Source organism: Chironomus tepperi, unplaced genomic scaffold, assembly GCF_022539635.2.
Source record: "Chironomus tepperi strain 1889 unplaced genomic scaffold, CSIRO-AGI_Ctep_v1 contig_445, whole genome shotgun sequence".
Taxonomy (NCBI): Eukaryota; Metazoa; Arthropoda; class Insecta; order Diptera; family Chironomidae; genus Chironomus; species Chironomus tepperi.
In genome coordinates this window covers 4,828,790-4,847,729 of record NW_027226567.1, presented here as the reverse complement: position 1 = coordinate 4,847,729, position 18,940 = coordinate 4,828,790, and the positions used below count along the sequence as shown (strand labels likewise).

Here is an 18,940-nt window from a genome sequence, read left to right as displayed (position 1 = left end):
GAGTCATAAAAATAAAAGAAAAAAAAATATGACAAATGCAGATATGAATATACTCACATATTTTTCAAGTAATGCTGTAAAATGTGGATTGAGTTTCTTCTTTCCGTCCTCATTATCATTGTCACTTGCCATTATTAATGTGGCATTTCCGAGTCTCAGTGTCACCTCGAATCTCACACGACCATGTCCTGCGATAAAATAAAATAAAAGTTGAAATAATTAAAAATATTTTTAAAATTAATTTAAAAATTGCATAATGAGATGTTGGTGCTGCTGTGATGGTTTCTTGGAACGTGAACAATTAATGCTGGATTTCAAGTCCCTTCACTTTAATCCTTTTATGTAAATTTGTTACGATGGAATAACGTTGAGTATCAATTAATTATTGATACATGTCATGGCTTAATTAAAATACCGTTTCATTTTAATTTTTTAAGCCTTTAAATTTGATCATTCAGTCATTAATTGACACTCATTAATTTAAATTCAGAATGTGCCAATTAGCCAATAAATTCAGCATAAAATTGAAGCAGCATAAATATAAATAAATAAATAAAAATCCAATCCAGACAATTTTCCATCTCACATTTCTGAAGAGCATTCTCGTCTCAAGTTCCTCAAGTGCCACTTCCACAAGCTCAAATAAAAATAAAGAAAATTAAGTAAAACGAGCGCACAAATCCGGGAACAATAAAATAATTAAGTGCTAATTTTATGCTTGAATTTGTTCGAGGGGTAGAAATAACAGATTTAAATAAAGGAGGTCTGGTATCTTATGATGAATAAAATCAATATTTATCACATCATTGTTTAATGACAATATTATGTTGCTTCTGTGAAATGTCAGGCAATTTGATGACAGTAGGCGTGTATTAAAGAAGGTGCAAAGGTTTAATGCTATGTAGGGCTGGATTTGTTGATTGTAATTTTTTCGACGATTTTCTAGAAAATTTTGCAAAATTTGTTGTTGCTTGGGACTAATGTGCTGTTTCATTGAAGTGGATAATCCTCTTTTCGGATTTTAAATCTCTTCAATTTTACTTCTGTCTGGCACAAGAGTTTCTAATGCAGACATTGAGACCAAGACTTCCCCTAAAAAGTCTCGAAAATTTTTGAGACAGAGGATTCGAGAAGTTCCTTATTTGAAACAGCCCAAGAGTGTGAGACTGATCAAAAATCATCTAAAAGACAACAGACAAGGGTGACTCTGACTTGTTGCCAGATTCGGTTAAAATTGGATCTGTCATGACTAAGACTTAGTGATTTGTTTAACATTGAGCATCTGACCTAGGCAGTCGTGACTAAGCCTTAATGGCAAATTTGGTTTGAATCTGGCGAAGGCTGGCATGACTCTGATTTGGCACCAGAATCGACTCAAATACAATACCAACTCAGAATCCAAAGAACTCCTGGAAGGAATCTGTCGATAGAGACAGTATTGCATTTGGTATTCGAAATTGGCAGGCAGCATCCGGCGATATAACCAGTTTTAGGCGTCATCTAAGGGAGGCCATGGATCACAGTTGATCTGTTCAGCCATCGAAGTTAGTAAGTCAGAATCACTCTGGCCTTGGCTGAATTTTTGATCGATTGATCGATTTGTGCTCTTTGGATACTGACTCATGCCTATTTTCCAAGAAGTAACGAATGTATATAATCAATCAATATAGCCCAAATTAGAAATTCTTATGCCAATTACAGACCCAAAAAATTTACGTCAAATAACGTAAATCCAATCAATCTTTCCCATGTCACACCAATGTCAAGCTCAATCAATAATTCTCCCTTATTCCATTAAAATGTCTCCATTGTTATCGTCCCCAACTTATTATCATGGTCCTTTTATTTAAGCTTATGTTAAAGCTGAAATCTCACAAAAGCCTGAATTCTCCCCATGTAATTCCTTAATAATGTAAGTAAACCAAAACTCTGAGAATTTCTTTATGTAATATTTGATGCTCAACAGAATTAAGCGATGTGAAGCTGACACTAAAACCTCTTTTTATCGCAAAAAAGCACCAAAAAATGTTTATTTATTTATTTTCATTGCAATGGAAGTAAAAATGAAATTGGAGAGGAAAGGAAATGACACAAATAAACATGACAAACGTTTACATTAAATTCATAGTTGCTGGCTTTATGGCAAATGAATTTTTACGGCATCATTTTGGTGCTGATGTGTTAAATTTCTTACATGACGAAGTGCCTGCGATGTTGGTAAAGGTCAATTAAATTAGTGAGGCACGGCTCCACAGCGACCATGAATAATCAAGAATTAATGAAAAATCGAAGACCAGGCAAGAAGAAAAATTTGACGTCTGGTCGATTCTAGACAATGTCTGAGAATATTGAAAGTCATTCAACGACCATCTGATCAGTCTCAAAAAAGCATGCGTTTTTAGGTTCCACATACACAAATAGAATCTAAACTTTCGGACTCATTTCCTTTTATATTGCTTAAACTTAACTTTACGATACATAAAGCAGAAGTAAGAAGAATATTTTCTGTATCTTTATTTTTTCTTGTTGTTACTTCCATAATAGCATAAACTGGTAATAGCTTTTAGTACAAAAAAAACGAAGAAAATTTTTCCCTTTTTTTTCTCGCTCCCATCCACCAGATTTATGATCATGAGCGTGTGGCGTGGATGGAAAAGTTTTGCAGATTTACGTTTATTGGTGTAAAGGAGACAAATTGTATATGTTTTCGGATAAAGATATTGTAGTAAAATTTAATTGAATGTCTAAATATCACAGAAGTTAATCTCATCTAATTTTAACGTATTTGGGAAATCAAGAAACTTAGCTTTTTATAGCTGAAAATATAAAACGATGAAATTTTTTTATAAGGATGAAGATAAAATGGGGTGTTTCCCATGAGGGGTTTTTTATGGGAAACTAGAAGGATTTTGTGAGTAATTTTGGTTAAAGGCTGTAAAATGTGAATATGGGAAATGATTAAATTGAGGTTAAGATGCTTGACGATATTCTTGGATTGAACCTCTCGAGAAGGGTAGGAGTTCAGATTTTATTTTCCGTACATTTTAAGGGGAGTATATAAGTATCTGCACATACATCCAGAATTTTTCTATGCACAACAGAGTAAGTGACAATTATTATCAAGGGAACGTTCAGAAATTACGAAACTCATAAGTGAAGCCCCCCTGCCCTACCATTTTGTCCACGTCTTGGTTCATGATTTTGTTACAAGGCGTTTAACAGGAAGAAAGGGAAGCCTGTAAACGCTATTTTGAAGTAGTTAGTGATTACGTGACTTCTTGATGGAAAGAGAGCTCTAGGTAGTCTTATGGGATTACTGTGTAAGCAACGATGTAATAGTACTGGGAATTAGAAACTGTCAGAGGTTATTTAAAGACAAATCCAGCTTTTGATGAACTCCAAATGCAACAATGAGTTATCGTGCACCTTCGCCATGGAAGTAAGTAAGTAAATAGTGATTTTCTAGAGTTTTAATCCAGATTTTTAAGTTTAAATTAATTTTTAAGTCCAAAAATGTAGAATTCCCGAATATTTTGGATCAAAACTGAGTATCAAGGTATTAAATTGCTAATCCCCTAGGATTTGATGTAAACCTAACAAAAACGAGTCCCGCAGAACCATCAGCTACTTTTAGATGTTCTTTAAAATTCAATCCATCCAATCTGCATCTAATTCTTTGTTTATAGAATTTAGCTACCTTTTTAAAAAAGCAAATTCCATCACAACAGCATCAGCAATATTTTGACATCAATTTACGAAACAATGAAATTGAATAAATACATCATCTGAGCATTTTTTTATATCAGTAATGTACATTATCTAAGAGAGAAAAATGTATTTTGTTACGTTCATGTCTACATCTACACATTGTCATGTCTAACGTCACTGTAATAGCTAAAATAAAGACATTTTTTTCGTGTCTCCTTACCTATCTCGTTGTTCTGATGACAACTACACAGCTCTATATTGTTGAGATCGTTTAAGCACTTACTGGAGCATGCAATGTAGTCTATACTGTCGTCGGTTGTCGTTGAGTCTTTTGATGATAAATTACATTCTGTTTTATATGGCATGTAAATAAAAATGAATTCATTACTAAGGATGAATGGATGCGAGAATTGAAAGCGCAATGTCGAAAATAGAAGCAATTTTTGAGTGAGGAAAATGAAGGAAATAGGAGATTGACTTTTTGGTATTCATTCTTGTGTCTCGTATTTTTTTACTATTATTTTTCAGGAGTGTTTACGTCCTACGCAATGTGCTTGTTACATCGTATGATATTCAGGCAAAAGTATCATCAACAACAGCAACTGATTTTTAGGTGACATCATGTTAGGGTTGCAAATTGTCTTTTGTTCGTTGCAGCGATGCTGCTTCAGAAGTTGAATTCTGCTAGTAGCTTATGGAAACGACCGAAATTCGGACAAATTTTGATCAGGTTTGGTTCCAAATTTGTCCGGATTTCGATCAGATTTCGGCAAAATTTTGATCCAATCCAGTAGAATTTTACAAATCTAACCGAATTTTGGAGTGTTTTGAGCCACAATCTTAAACAACATCGAAAAATACCCAAAAATGCGTCTTATACCCCAAGAAACTCCATCATCTTCCCTACTTCCTTCATTCATTTTCACTCCATTCAATTATTTTTCCATCTACCTTACCATTTTCATCGTTTTGAAATTCGTGAGTTTCACACTTATTGCCACGGTATGCGTAAGGACACAAACATTTTACATTCAAATCACCAACGTGCCTGGAAAAAAATAAAACAGAAAAATGGAAATATTTACTTTATGGAGCAAAATTCAAAAAGGATAGTAAACGGTCTTAATGGACCAACAGCAATGAAACAAATTTGTACTGCTGTTGTTGGCAATTAAGGGTGAGAATTTGTAACTTTTAAGCATCCTCACCCTTTAATCAGTCATTGCCCAGCAATTCTAGACAAACAGTTCTAGATACAGCAAATTGAGATATAACACTTACTTGCACACGCCTCCATTCTCACAGTACTTTTCAGTATTTGTACATAGTGGACCACTGCTGCAATCTACTCCAGAATATCCATCATAACAGTGGCAGTAATAGGACCTGTAATGAGATTTTTTTTTTGTCAGAAATTATTTTTTATTGTACATGAAGCATGCTGGGTAAGGGGAATATGGACGGTTGTAAGTGAATGTAATTGATGATGATTCTGTTACAAAAGTTGTGGTGATGATAACAATGTTGAGCTATTTACAGATATGCTTTTTATTATTGTTGAACTTTGAGTAGAGGAAATTGTAAAAAAGTCATAAGTCTGGACAGTTGAAGGACGATTGAATCATTTAGCTTGAGTTGCTAGGATATTATGAGGTTTATTGTTGATATTAGATCATAATTCATGGGAAATACATCCTTGTTAAAGCTTGTATTTTGAGTTGTATCTTTAGATTTCTATTTTTAACGCAAAAAGGTTTTAAATGTATGATTTTATTTAGGGATGTGAATTTAATACAAAAAATTCTGAAGTATTTTCATAAAAAATTCCATTTTGTAGTTTTTGTATGACTTTTTACCAACTTACACATCAAAATGTAAATGGAAATTGCATGTGTGCATTTGAAATGCTTATTTAAGTTTAGTAAAATCCACATCATATTTCTAAAATTTTCCATTTCCCATTTTACTAACAAATAATTCAAAAATATGAAAATCAGTTTAAAATGGATGAGCATATTTGCAGGAAGGTGCTAAAATGTGATTTTCGGATCATCAATTCGCAAAGCAATTCACACAATTTGAGTATGAGAACTATTTAATTAAAATCAATTTAGCTTAGCGTTTTATTACAAAACAACATATTTTTATCAAATTAAAATCTCAAAATTCTTGATCATTTCACACTTAGAAGCTCCAATTTCATGTGAATCATGTTCCTGCCACTTTTTTACAACTTCCAAGAACCTTTTCAAATTACAAATTAATTTATTCAAAGAAATTTTAACAAAAAACTTTTCGAGGTGGAAAAAACGCCTTCTTGAAAAATTAAGCATTTTTTTAGCAATTATCTTAGTAAACAATTCTGTGAGAATTTCCATTTTTTTCTTGTTCATTCATCAGCATTTAGTGGGAAGCTAAAAATTCTTTTCCAAATGTACGAGCACAATTGTAAATTTTTCACAGCTCCCTCAAAAAAAAATTATGCAAAATATTCACCGAGCGCGTTGAGTTTTGTTGTAAGGAATTTTTGTTTAATTTTTGCAAATTCCTGACACCTTCTGTCAAATTTTTTTCTTCATGCCTCAGTATGAAATAAATTCTCAGTTTGATGAATGAATTTGAACGACTCTGGGGAGTTTTCATGACCTTTCGACTCACTCTGTCACTGCCATTAAATTTAAATGGTTCGGTTTTTTTGGCTTATAAACCTTTTTTTGTTAAGAGCATATTAATGGACATTCAGACGATACTCGAGAGGAATTAATATGACTTTTTTTTTTGTCTCTGGTCACTGGCCATTAGTGCTCTTCTTTTTTAAATCCCATTTCTACCATATCTGAGTATTTTCACATTTATTGGATGTTGGTGTTTTTAATGGATCAAGAGAATTTTTCATCCGCAATACTGGAAATGCTACTTTTCGGAAGTAAATTGTGTTACGAAGATTGATTTTTAAAGGTACTGGAATTGATGTGGACAGATTATGAATTCTAATGTATTATTTTATCAAACAATGCTTAACATGCTGCTTATACCGCAATATGTAAGGCAGCGTTCCAATCGATACCAAAACCCTAAGATCTCACATCAAATTTCATCATTTCCAATCCATAACCAATAAAAAGTATCATTTACACGCGTCTGCAACTAAATTAAATTTTGTGCTTCTAATCTTCAATGTTTATCGTACTTTTTTTGCTTGTAATCATGATAAGCATTGCCAATATCAAGGACGATTATTGTTATTGTGTTAATCTATTTTGCGGTTATTACCCACAGTCATGAAGATGTAATGCATTTAAAATTAATTGAACTCGTTTGACCCTTGATTGGATTTCACAAAGATTTTTTCTGTTACATTTACATGGATACATGTACAACATGCCTATCCATTTGAGTTTTAATTGCTATTGTTAGCAAAAAGTATCATAAGTGGTATGCTGTGCATTTATATCGGTTAGTTCATGAGAATTGGTTACATTCAGTTTGCAGACAGTTACTGAAGCATAGGTTAGCAATTTTTCATGACAATTTGAATGAAATTTTGGGAAAAATTTGATCAGATGACAGAAACACTTCAAAACCATTGGATTTGTGAATGTCAAGTGGGTAGGAAAAAAAAAATGTTGCTGTAACTGATTAACAGCAATTGAATGTCTGGTTTATAGATAGACGAGATAAACTTGAATGTGAGTTGTTTGCTAGGATTTACATAGTTGCAGTCTGTTTGCGATTCTGAAGGTCAATCAAAGGATAAAATGATCTTGTTGGTAGAGACAAGATTACAGTTTGTATTGTCAATTAGCAAGCGATAGAGTGAGCTTGAAGAGAAACTTAAGGAAGGTTTTCGAACGCAATTGACCTGTACAGAATTATACAGAGGAATAATCAGAAAACAAGGGTAACACATTGCATTTTTGATATAAAATGTATCAAAATCAGCAATTTCAGTACCCTAAGGGCAGCATCGCATCTTATGTGCTGTGTTAGCTTCAACAAGAATTAATATATTGTATTTTTTTGTAAAACAATTTCATTAATATTGTTACATTTAATATTATCCCTGGGATTTTTCCATCAGATTCTCCAATGGATGAAACTGGGATGAAACAATTCTAAAATTAAATTTTCCAAGAAATGAATCAAGTCAATTCATGATGTTGCTACTCGTCATTGATAAAACTGAATGACAACAACTAATACGAATTAGTTTTCTCTCCGTAAAGTTAATTCCAAATACTTTTTGCATTTTAATAGGATTCTGGGTTGTTTTAAAAATATAAAATTCTGAGATATAATGTTGAAAGTCAGACTAAGTCAGAGCTCTATGCTAAACTTGAGTTTCTGCCCCAGCAATGACATTTTTCTTCTGAGGTGTATGCCCTATCTAGCCGTACTTCCTCAACTGTATCTCATTCTTGATGTCTTATTGACCTGCTTTTTGCAGAAGCTTATCATTCGAATACCAATCATCTAGATTCCCGTTCCACCAAAACTTGAAAATTCGAGTTTGACGTGGAGTCTATTTAAAATGAGTCGACTTTTGAATACCGAATTGACTTATTCTAGCCAAAATTACAATTCTTCGCATTTTACTGACTACAAAAAATAATGAATTTTCATTATCAAATCAAAAAATTGAGAAAAATTCAACCAAAATCAAATAAAAGCTAACTTATCAATTCAATATTGATCCATTAACAATATTCAACTTTTAAATCAGTTACTAAACAACAAACTAACAATCTTATGCGTTCAACATTAATAATGCAAAGATAAAATAATCATCATAACCAATAGTAAAGCAAAAGACAAAGAAGCCACAGAAAATGCAAAGTTAATCTCAATAAAATTTCAATTTCAGATTCGTTACAGAAGTTTACTTTCCCATTGCATCAGCACAATTTGTTGCAAAAACTTTAACTATCTTGTTCTGTTGGCATAAAGTATGGAATGAATGTTGATGGGATCGGGGGATATTTTTTGAGACAAATAAAAAGTTTTTCTTATCATAAATGTGAATTAAGGTAGGGGAATGATTAGTCTAATGAAAGTAGGGTGATTGAGTAGTTCTCAGGGATGTGCTTATGTCCAAAAGTTGGTCAATGTTAGTGATGACACATGGCGTTGAAATCGACGTAAATTTGATTAGTTCCAGGTAAGGGCAGAGTCAAGTGTGCATGGGATCAGATTTTCAGCAATCTATGAGCTGTGTAATCCGGATAAAATCGGCATTTCCATCAAATCTCACTACAAACTTTCACAGAATTCCCACACATTGACCCAATTATTACCCCAATGAACATGCATTGTTAGCACTTTCTCAATTATGACTCTCACATTTCCATCACTCCTTAATGCATTTTTACATCATATTTTTTCCTCTTAAATAGCTTAGCAGAATCATTGTCATCCACAATATCCAATTATCATCATGATTATGGCACAAATGATTTATTGTTTCTTTTAATGAGCCATGTCGACGTGTCTCAAACTGAAGTGTAATAAAAGTAGAAAATTAGAATCTTGGGGATGGACATTAATGATCTTCGAACACATAAAAAAAATGAAACTATAGAATAATTGGGTAATTATTACCTCTGGATATGGAATTAGAATAGCTATTGAAATTGAGATAATTATCCTTCTGTTCAGCATCTAAAGCAGTTAAGTATGGACTAATTATTATTATTTTCATGAGATATTGTTATTAACGTCCAAACTCTAATCCATAAATATTTAATTAAAAATTTTCAACCAATGACCATAAAATGGAACCAATTTACATCACTCATTAATTGCATTGTGTCATAATCACCATAAAAATAAAAAAAATGTGACGTAAATTCACTTACATATCGTCCACAGACATTCATAATGGATTTTAAAAAAAGAGGGGATTAATACTCACGTATAATTTGCATTCGCATAACAGTTGCCAAGAAAGCTACACAATTGTGAATTGCATTGATATGATTTTGGTATGTCGATCTCATATGTGATATTAAAACCATAAACATCTAATAAATGGTCCATCACACGCAATTGCGTTCCATAAAGGTTATCTAATTGAAAGCTAATCTCTAAGAAAGGCGAATTAGCTTGAACTGATGCAGTTCGTGTGACATTTTCTTCCTTAACGACAGTTTCCATCTCACTAGGTACTTTAAAGTCATCACTATAATACATGTATTCTTTGAATATAAGTCCACTGAGGACATATTGTTGGGTTAAGTAAACATTTATTGAAACATTTGGCAATCCCCATGCTGTTGTTGAGGCATCGATAATCCAAACACATGAAATTGGCACATGAAAAGGATTTGGAAAATTTGGTGTTTGTATGATTCCACGTCGTTCCGTTAATATGCCACCGCATGGTGCCGTTGTTGGATATTTTGTAAAAATTGTTGATGATGGCGATGCCGATACAATTCTCATTGTACTTTTACATTTGGCAAATATTACAGCCAGTATAAAGTAAATTAATTTGTATATATTCATTTCACATTATAGATTTCCGGATTTTTATGTGGATGAAAAAATTAAACAATATTAAATAATTTTTCCTTTTAAATCTCCTCTCGGTTTTTTGCACATGCGAATCTTTATTATGAATGACATCAACAATGTCGTTGTAATCCGACGCATTAATGTTTAGCTTATGTCCAAAATTTTTCGCATCTCTTAACGGTCAGCTTGAGGATTATATATTCATTAAATGGAACATTTTTTATCTGAAATGAGAAAGAACAGGAAGAAAAGTTAGTTTGACTATCATCATTATTTAAATTTAATTAAGTATTAGCAAAAAAAATTCGTTATTTTTTGAATATTTAAAATTTCCCGCCCTTTTTTGAATGTTTGATTTTAGGTTATCAATGGTTATTTGATGGACGAATAAGATGTTAACGGTTTTGCTCACACTTTTTAAGTCCTTTAAAATCATTTAAATTTCCAGAAAATGCTCATTTGAGCTAAAATTGCAATCCAAAAACTCGAGGTGAAAAAAAAGTTTTTATTTTTTTGATAATTTTTCGTATTTTGATTAAGAAAGCTAAGAGTATTGGCAGCAAGTCAGACAAACCATCAGTCTACCGTCTTCATATGACAAAACATCCAAAAAAAAGCAGGCCATAGAAAGTCAGCCGTAAAAGTTCACGGTAATAACACTTGCGCGATGGGAGCAAAGATGACGAGGAAAAATGAAGAAAATTAATTATTTTAGGCACGATTCATCAATCTCTTGACATCCTTCGTTTTCCCTTTTTTTTCTGCTGTCATTTGCCTTATGTCAGTCGATGTATTTTTATGCCATAATTTTCATCTTTCTCTGTCCTTAATTTTATGCAATAATGAAAAATATCCGCAGCTTTACAGCAAATTAACTTATTTAAATTATTAATAAACTAAGCATGAAATATAAATCTCTCACAATGTTGCTAGGTGTTCCATAAATTTTTATGAAAATACCCTCTGACTGATGATAGGATATTAGTAAGTATTCCCAAGGACAAATTCAGTAAAGTCAAACAATTCTAACGGCTTCAATTAAGTAACTTTTTTGTTCAACTTTTTTTTTTACGACCAGAAATATCGTCTTTAAGTGTACAGAGCCATAAAAATGAAGCACTTTGAGAAACTTCAACAGACTAAATGCTATCCATAATGTATAAGACTTTGTAAAAACGTGAGCATAAGAATCCATTAAAAATGAATGGCACAAACAAGAAAAGAATTATGAGAATGTCAAGATGTATAGTGAATGAGAATTGTGTAGTCGCACGAGACAATGCTGTATCAATATTGTAAATATTTACGATTGAGAGATTCTTGAGTAATAAAAAGGAACAAAAAAAAGTAAGTAAGAAGTGAATGAAGGAAAATTATTGAATGTAATTGGAGGAATTGAGGAAGGTTAAATGAGTTTGTGGAGCATGAGTGGGAGGTGGATGTTGATTCATCAATCTTAGTAGTCGCGTAGCTACTCTATATTAGATAACAGAGGTAATTGCTCTAGATAGAGTAAAATAAGGGCCACAAAGTTGAGAATTTAATTATAATAATCCGATCAAGACACAATTTTAATGGCAAGTTACGTAATTGTCACATAGTGTCCAGGTAGCAATTTTTGTATCGATTGTCAAGAGATTGTCGAGATTAATATGGACTGAATCCCCTGATTGATAATCCTACTTCGCGTGATAAATTATCACCTGGAGGTCACAAGGCATCCACATTACTGCCATGAAAAATTTGTTCGGGTAAGGGTGGTTAACTTTTAATTTTTTGACTCCGTTCCTGCTTAAGCCTTAATTCAAAATTAATTCAAGTGAGATTTTAGCAAGTAAGCAGAAGTGGCCAGTACTCCAAATGAACCTCCTGGCTACGCCCCTGCTGTGGTCTAAGAGCTACATTTCGAACTCTAAACCGCTAATTCTGATTCATAATATCATTGTTCTGTGCTTCCTACACATTCTACCCAATCATTAATAACGAATACATCAAAATTCAATCTTAATTGCTTTTCAGCCTAGCAACTACTTCCAAAATCTAAAAATAAACTAATATTCCATACAGTCATCACCAAAAACTCTCACAACAATCCAACTTAATGCCAAAAAAGCACCAAAATCATTCATCTCATAGCCAAACAAGAACTTTTGTCTCATTGAATTGCATGCGACAGTGTCTTGACTTCTGTCACCCATCTGTCGTCCCTTTCTCTTTCTTTTCTTTTTTCGCAATTTTGTTTCATCTTTTAATTAATAAGATTCTGCACAAAGTCCTTTCCGGATGGAAGAAAAGGAAAGAAAAAAAAAGCCGAGATGAGTTTTAGTATTGATCAGGGTTGAGTGCCACTTTTTTTGGCATTAACTTCAGCTCATTAAGTATTTTTATCACAATTTTTAAATATATACCCGTGACAGTGCAACTCATTAATGACCCACGAGCCACACAAATGATGATAAATGACCCAAATCATCCATCATTCCTGGACAGCGCGGTTCAAATGTCTTAATGTCTCCCAACTCTGGTAAAAATAGAAACATAAAGGCAGAAAAAAAAAGTTATTTTCGCGAAAAAAAAATTGCTGCCGTTCATTTCGATGCTAATTAAAAGTTATGAGGCTGACACAACCATAGGAGCAAAAATTTTTCTCTTTCCTTTATGCTGGCACATGTCAAACTTTCCTTTCTTCCTTATTCGCTCTTCTTTGCCTTTTGTTTTCAGTTCCCTTTTGTTATTATTGTTCTTTTTGTCTTGGCATGAAAAATTTAAGGAAGAAAAAAGTTTGCTGTTTGCGGTACTCAAATACTACTCGACCCTTCTTAAGCATACGATGTTGCAATGTTTTATCGTATTTGAAGGAAAGTTGATGGTGATACCTAGTGGATTTGTGGTGAAAATTGAGATTTATTTTTAAGAATTCCCGAGGAATACAATTAAGTCTGGACATTTTTAATGGGAAAAAATAAGATTTAATACATTTTGTTGCTCGGGACAGCGAGAAGACTTGTAGACAAATTTAAATTGTATTTTTAAGAATGCTATTCATTTAAACTAAGCAACAGAATCAACATACTCCGTCTGTCTTGACATATAATTCAGAAATATGTAGAAGCTGTGTTAGGTAAGATTTTAAAGATTTGTTAGATTAGCTTTGTTAGGTAAGGTTGCTGATGGAAAAAGATCATTTAGAAAGCTCTTGAAAGGATGCTGTTCATGAAGCATCGCGGTAAAGCTAGCATCACGATTTATTTAACGTTGGCTATGGATTATAATTGATCTTTACATCAAGGAGAGTAAACACACAGCTCAATGGGATTAAAGGTTCGTGATTGCTCAGTCTAGAGTGATTCTTATGTGATTTTCATAAAAAATATTCCAGATTTCTTACTAAAGCTTCATAATTTCAGTCCTTGTCTTATTCTGAAAGGAAGCTGTCGATAGAGAAAATATTGCATTTGGTATTGGCAATTGGCAGGCAGAAGCTGGATATAGAACCAGCTTTAGCAGAAATCTGAGGAAGGACATGGATTACAGTTGATATGTACGGCCATCGATGTAAAAAAGGAAGTCTTAGTTTGGATCTCGGACGTCCAGAAACCTCAAGTGCAAGTTTGATGTGACTTACTTGACATTACGTCACATTTGACACAATTTGTTAGATTTAATTCAATTAATTCTAGTTTAAAGTTCCAGTTTAAAGAAAAATGACTTCTCTCAAATTTAGCAGTTCTAAGAATTATGCGATACTGTCTCTAATCTCCCCTTCCTCATAACTCTCCTAATCCAAAAAAGACCTTTTGTTCCAACCCACACATAAAAATCAATTTCCCCTGCAAAATCCCTGCAAAAAAAACTATCAAATTCTCAAAAATTCCACCAGCTTACGTTGTGTTAAGTCATTCATCCTTCGTCTTTTGCCAATGTTTCTAACAAACTATGATCACACACATTTGAATCGATATATTATGCTTTAAATTTTATATCTCTTTTTCAGTGAATTCATACCCTTTTTATGTCTATTTTAGTTTCAATAACAAAAGATTGATTAACATAACAACATCTTTTTGACCTTAGTCATGATGCATGCGATTGAGGAGTGTATCATTCTTTAAAGTGTGGCTTTAAATTGCTTAAGGATGGAGATTTTATTGAGAGGAATTAAAGTTGTTGGAAATTGTGATTTTTTGAGGGGTTTGAAGGAAACATGTGTTCAAATGGAAGGTTTTGGAAGTCTAAATTTCTCTTAATTCAATCAAAAATTGAGGACAACGAGGATCCAAGCTTCAGTTATCCATGAAAAATTCAATTCAAATTGATCAACTCGACATAAAGCTATAAAATTCCTAATAAACACCTTTAATACTCAATAAATTCACAATCTAAATGACAAAACTAATAAACATCCACAGCACATAATAAAATCTATAACATTCTCAAATATTCATCCAAACATGAAGCAACCGAAAATTTTCTCAAGGACTCTGTGATCCACCCACACACAAAATTGCTCCAAAAATTGTCACAACTTTCTTTTTATTTGTTCCTTTTTTTTCCTCACTAACTAGATTAAGATGAACAAAATTTATTCCTTTTTTTTTGGGGTCATTGCTACACATTCAAGGAAAAAGGGGCCTCAACCGAATTTCTATTGTTAGAAAAAAATTATTTTTAACATCAAAGTTGTGTCTGTTTGGATTTCTTTGGTTTTAGGGCACATGTAAAATAACTTGAATGCTCATAAAATACAAAAGGAAATGTGTATTTAAATAGCAATCTTGTAACATGCTCTACACCTGCCTCATTTTGTTGATTTTATGTTATGTTTTACATGCTTGGAAAATTTGAAAATATGTCCGACATTAGTTTTGAGATTATTGGGTTAATTTTTTTTTCTTTCTATTTTTAAGAGGATGTGGAAGCTTTTGTGCCTTTTTATAGTTGTCGTAAGGATTAAGTGTTATGAGTTGATCATGAAGTCTTATTGATTGAAGTGGATTAGAAGGTTTTGAAGGTAAAATTTCATTGAAAAATCTCAAATTTTCGCTTAAAATAGTGAAAAATACAATAATTTCATAAAAACATTAGAATTAGATTTTAAGAAAATGAATCGAATTTAATTCAAAATGTAACGGTTAAAATAAATTTGAAAATAAGACAGCAATCAAAACTAATCAAATCAGTTTGAAAAATTTTGGAAAATATCAACAAATTCAATGAGAAAATCTTCGATTGAAATAAATCTCAAAATCTCATCAATCATAATTAAATTGAAAATTCAACAATAAAACATATTTAAAATATTAAAAACCAATTTGAATTTGAGAAAATAACAGTTAAAATCCGATTTGAAAAATTCATAAATTTCAATCTTTTCAAACTTTAAATCAAATTTAAATCCAAAATTAAAGCTCTTCAATTCAAAAAGTTCAAATTCAACTTTAAAAGTTAAACATTAAAATTCCTAAAATTCTTTCGTTTCCCATAGCTACTCACAAAAAAACATTTCAATAAATTTGAATAAATATAAATTTAAAATCAATTGAATTTATTAAAATTTTGTTGAAAGAAAATAAAATCAAAATGAAATCAATCCATAATGATAATCATCATAATTTATACTCAATTATTAAAACATTGAATTTTTAAAATAAAAAAAAATATTACAGAAACCTAAAAAAATTGTATTTTCAGTTCCATTAATCTCGTCTCTTTTTTGCACAACCCAAAAATTGTTATCTTTATAACATCTTCATCATCATAGTCCAATCGAATAACTTTATTTAAAAATCATTTATTTAATTCGAAGAAAAACAGACCACAGAATTTTCAATGAGTTGGCAATAAATGGAGAAGATCTGATGATGTTAGTCATGAAACTTTAATAAAAAATGAGATTTTGAGTAATTTATCATCCTCCCTTCAAGTGAATTAAGTAAATCTTCTTTTCATGTCCCAATGGTTTTGCAACTTCCTCATACTTTCGTTGTTTTTTGTTTCGCTCCAGATGTAATAGATGTGGAAGTTGCAGGAAGGATATTAGGAGGATTGGGAATTGAAATTTTGGAGGAATATGAAGTACAGGTTTTTAATGTACGTGCGTTTTTTGAGAAATTTTATTAATTTTGAGTTTTTAAAAAAATTTCAAGAATCAAAAATATTTAGTCAGTTCCGGTTTTGTGATTGCAAAATTTAAACTCATACTTAAAAAAAATCAAATTCATGAATTTTTGAATTAAATAAATTCAAATTTTCGAATTATTTTAGCAAAATTCAAATTTTCGAATTTTATTTAACTTTAAACTTGCCAACATTTCTAAATTTTAAAAAAGAATTCTAATTTTATTATAAGAATAATTCAAATTTTTCAAATTTTTAAAAGTGTCAATTTTTCTGGAAAAATTCTATTTTTTCAAATCTTTACAAATAACTTTCAACTATTTTAACTCAATTTTGATGAATTAAAAAAATTAAAAATTTTTTAAATTTATTATAAAACTTTAAGTTCTTTAAAAAGATTTAAATTTTGCAATTTTTTTTAAAAACTCAAGTTAAAATTTCTTTAGCAGATTTCAAATTTTTTAAAAAAATTAATTTTAGAAGAATTTTTAGATTCGCCCTTTACTTCTTTTGGATTTAATAATCTAATTTCAATTTTTGATTAAATTTTGATAAAATTTCTTGATTTTTAAATTTTATAAAATTTTTCTTCAAAGAATCAAACCAAAAATAACCACAAAGTTCTTCCAATTTAATTAAAATTCAGTAAAGGTACTCAATATTTCAAAACATTTCATACAATTTACCGATTTTGCAGTATTATAAAATACTTTTAACTTTCATTCAACGATAAGTTTTGTATTTGCTGAAATAAAGAAATTTTTTATTAAAAAAATAAAGGAAAACTTTGTTCTTTCAGCAATGTTTTAAGCTCAATGCTGAAATTTTAACTTCACAAAACTTCATGTTAATTTTTTTCAACTGTACTTGAATAAAAGATTTTATATTTCTCAAAAATAGAAAAAGAAGAATGAGAAGAAAAAAAATTGTTTTAATAAGCAAGAAGAAAAATGTTTAACATAAAAAGTAGAAGAATTACAAGCGAATTTTTATGAAAGAATAATAAAAAAAAAACGAAATTGTTTAAAAAGTGTAAGTATATTTTTAATGACTAAATTGAAACGCATTTTTAACAGATGACTGAGTTATTTCGGCTTTAATTGGATGAAAATTGTGAAATAAAGAATTTTATTGAATTTTTTTTCCACGTTTAATTCAGAGAAATTTGAATTTATTAAATTTGTATGCTATTCAGTAGCAGTGAGTTGCTAAGGAAATTTGATTTCCGGGAGACAAAAGGTATTGAAGACAGCAATAAGGAATTCATGTATCCCAGAAGACACACGATGTGGAAATTGCCGAAAATCTGAACCCAAGCAAATTTGACTTAAGCCTCGGACTGGTGTTCATTGAAACTGGACTGAGATCAGAATCATTTGGACTGAGACAAGAGTCATCTAGACTAAGACCACAGAAATCTGAACTAAGACTAGAGTCATCAGAACTGAGACCAGAGTAATATGGACTAAGACAAAAGTCAGCTGGAGTGAGACCCGAATCACGATTCAAACCTCCACAAACACATTCACACCGAGTCATAGAATGACTAGCAAATTGACTGAGCTATGCTTGACATAATTTACAATATAGTTCAGAGTCTCGTGAATAACCCTTGGTCTGCTCGGCATAATTTTAATTATTCAGAGTCTCGTGAAGAGATTCTCATTCACAAATGCCTAGTTACGCAAGTCCTATCCAAAAATTATGGCATTATAAGCATCATTGTAGCTAAATTTACATCAGATTTCCTTTATATCCCCCTAAAACTCCAACATAATCTATTGGATGTTATATTTGGAATTATATCAAAAAAAGGATAAACCCTCATCATCCCCAATCCTCTTCATTTCCCAAAAAAATTCCCTTAAAATTAAATTCCAATTTTTAAATTCCATTAAAGCATTCTCGCCATTTTCACATTATATCCGCACAGAATATTTAGTAGACTGAAATAAAATATATACGAGCTGTGGTCAAACCAAACCAAAAAAAAAAGCTTTCAATTCTTTTCCATGTCTATTGTTTAACCACACACATCCTTTTTAAAAAATTTCATCACATAATGGAGAATTTTTTTTTTAGTTTTTTCCACTTCCGATAAAAGTTGCCGAGAAAAAATATTGGATTAGAGTGAGGAAACAAAAATTATGAGCACATAAAAACATTTGTGTCGACGTCAACACTTGATGACCGTAATTACATTCATTCATTTATTCCACTTTATGACAAACTTTCATGCTTCTATGCTCATCAAAAAACTTTTCTTTAGCTTCACTTCAGTTCAATGAGGATGAAAAATACATGGAAAGTTTGTGGTAAGGAAATAGGAAAGTTTTGTTATTGAAGAGTGTTGTTGGTAAGTTTATTTTTAAATGAACTTTGTGTTTGAATACATTTTAAATAATTTAATGCAATAATCTTTTTAAAAAACAATAATAAATTATTAAACCTATTAGCATATTGTCATAAATTTTGGAAAATTCAGTTTACAGTAACGGTAATTATGTTATGAGTATTGAGGCTGAGTAGAAACTCAAATAAATTGCAATCAAGAGTTCGAATCTCAAAAACAACAAAGCATTGTTCCCGAATAGCCTTTCTA

At 31.2% G+C, this 18,940-nt stretch overlaps 1 protein-coding gene across 1 annotated transcript in view; it reads right to left on the bottom strand.

Moving 5' to 3' along the window:
• LOC139098288 (uncharacterized) overlaps positions 1–18,940 on the bottom strand; it is a 136,282-nt gene that overhangs the window by 95,924 nt on the left and 21,418 nt on the right. Inside the window, exons 2-6 of the mRNA XM_070650425.1 lie at positions 9,620–10,445; positions 4,990–5,094; positions 4,665–4,756; positions 3,929–4,057; positions 58–188 (exon numbers count right to left, since the gene is read on the bottom strand). Of these exons, the coding sequence (XP_070506526.1) occupies positions 58–188; positions 3,929–4,057; positions 4,665–4,756; positions 4,990–5,094; positions 9,620–10,212 (1,050 nt within the window). The 5' untranslated portion in view covers positions 10,213–10,445. The remainder of the gene's footprint in view (positions 1–57; positions 189–3,928; positions 4,058–4,664; positions 4,757–4,989; positions 5,095–9,619; positions 10,446–18,940) is intronic.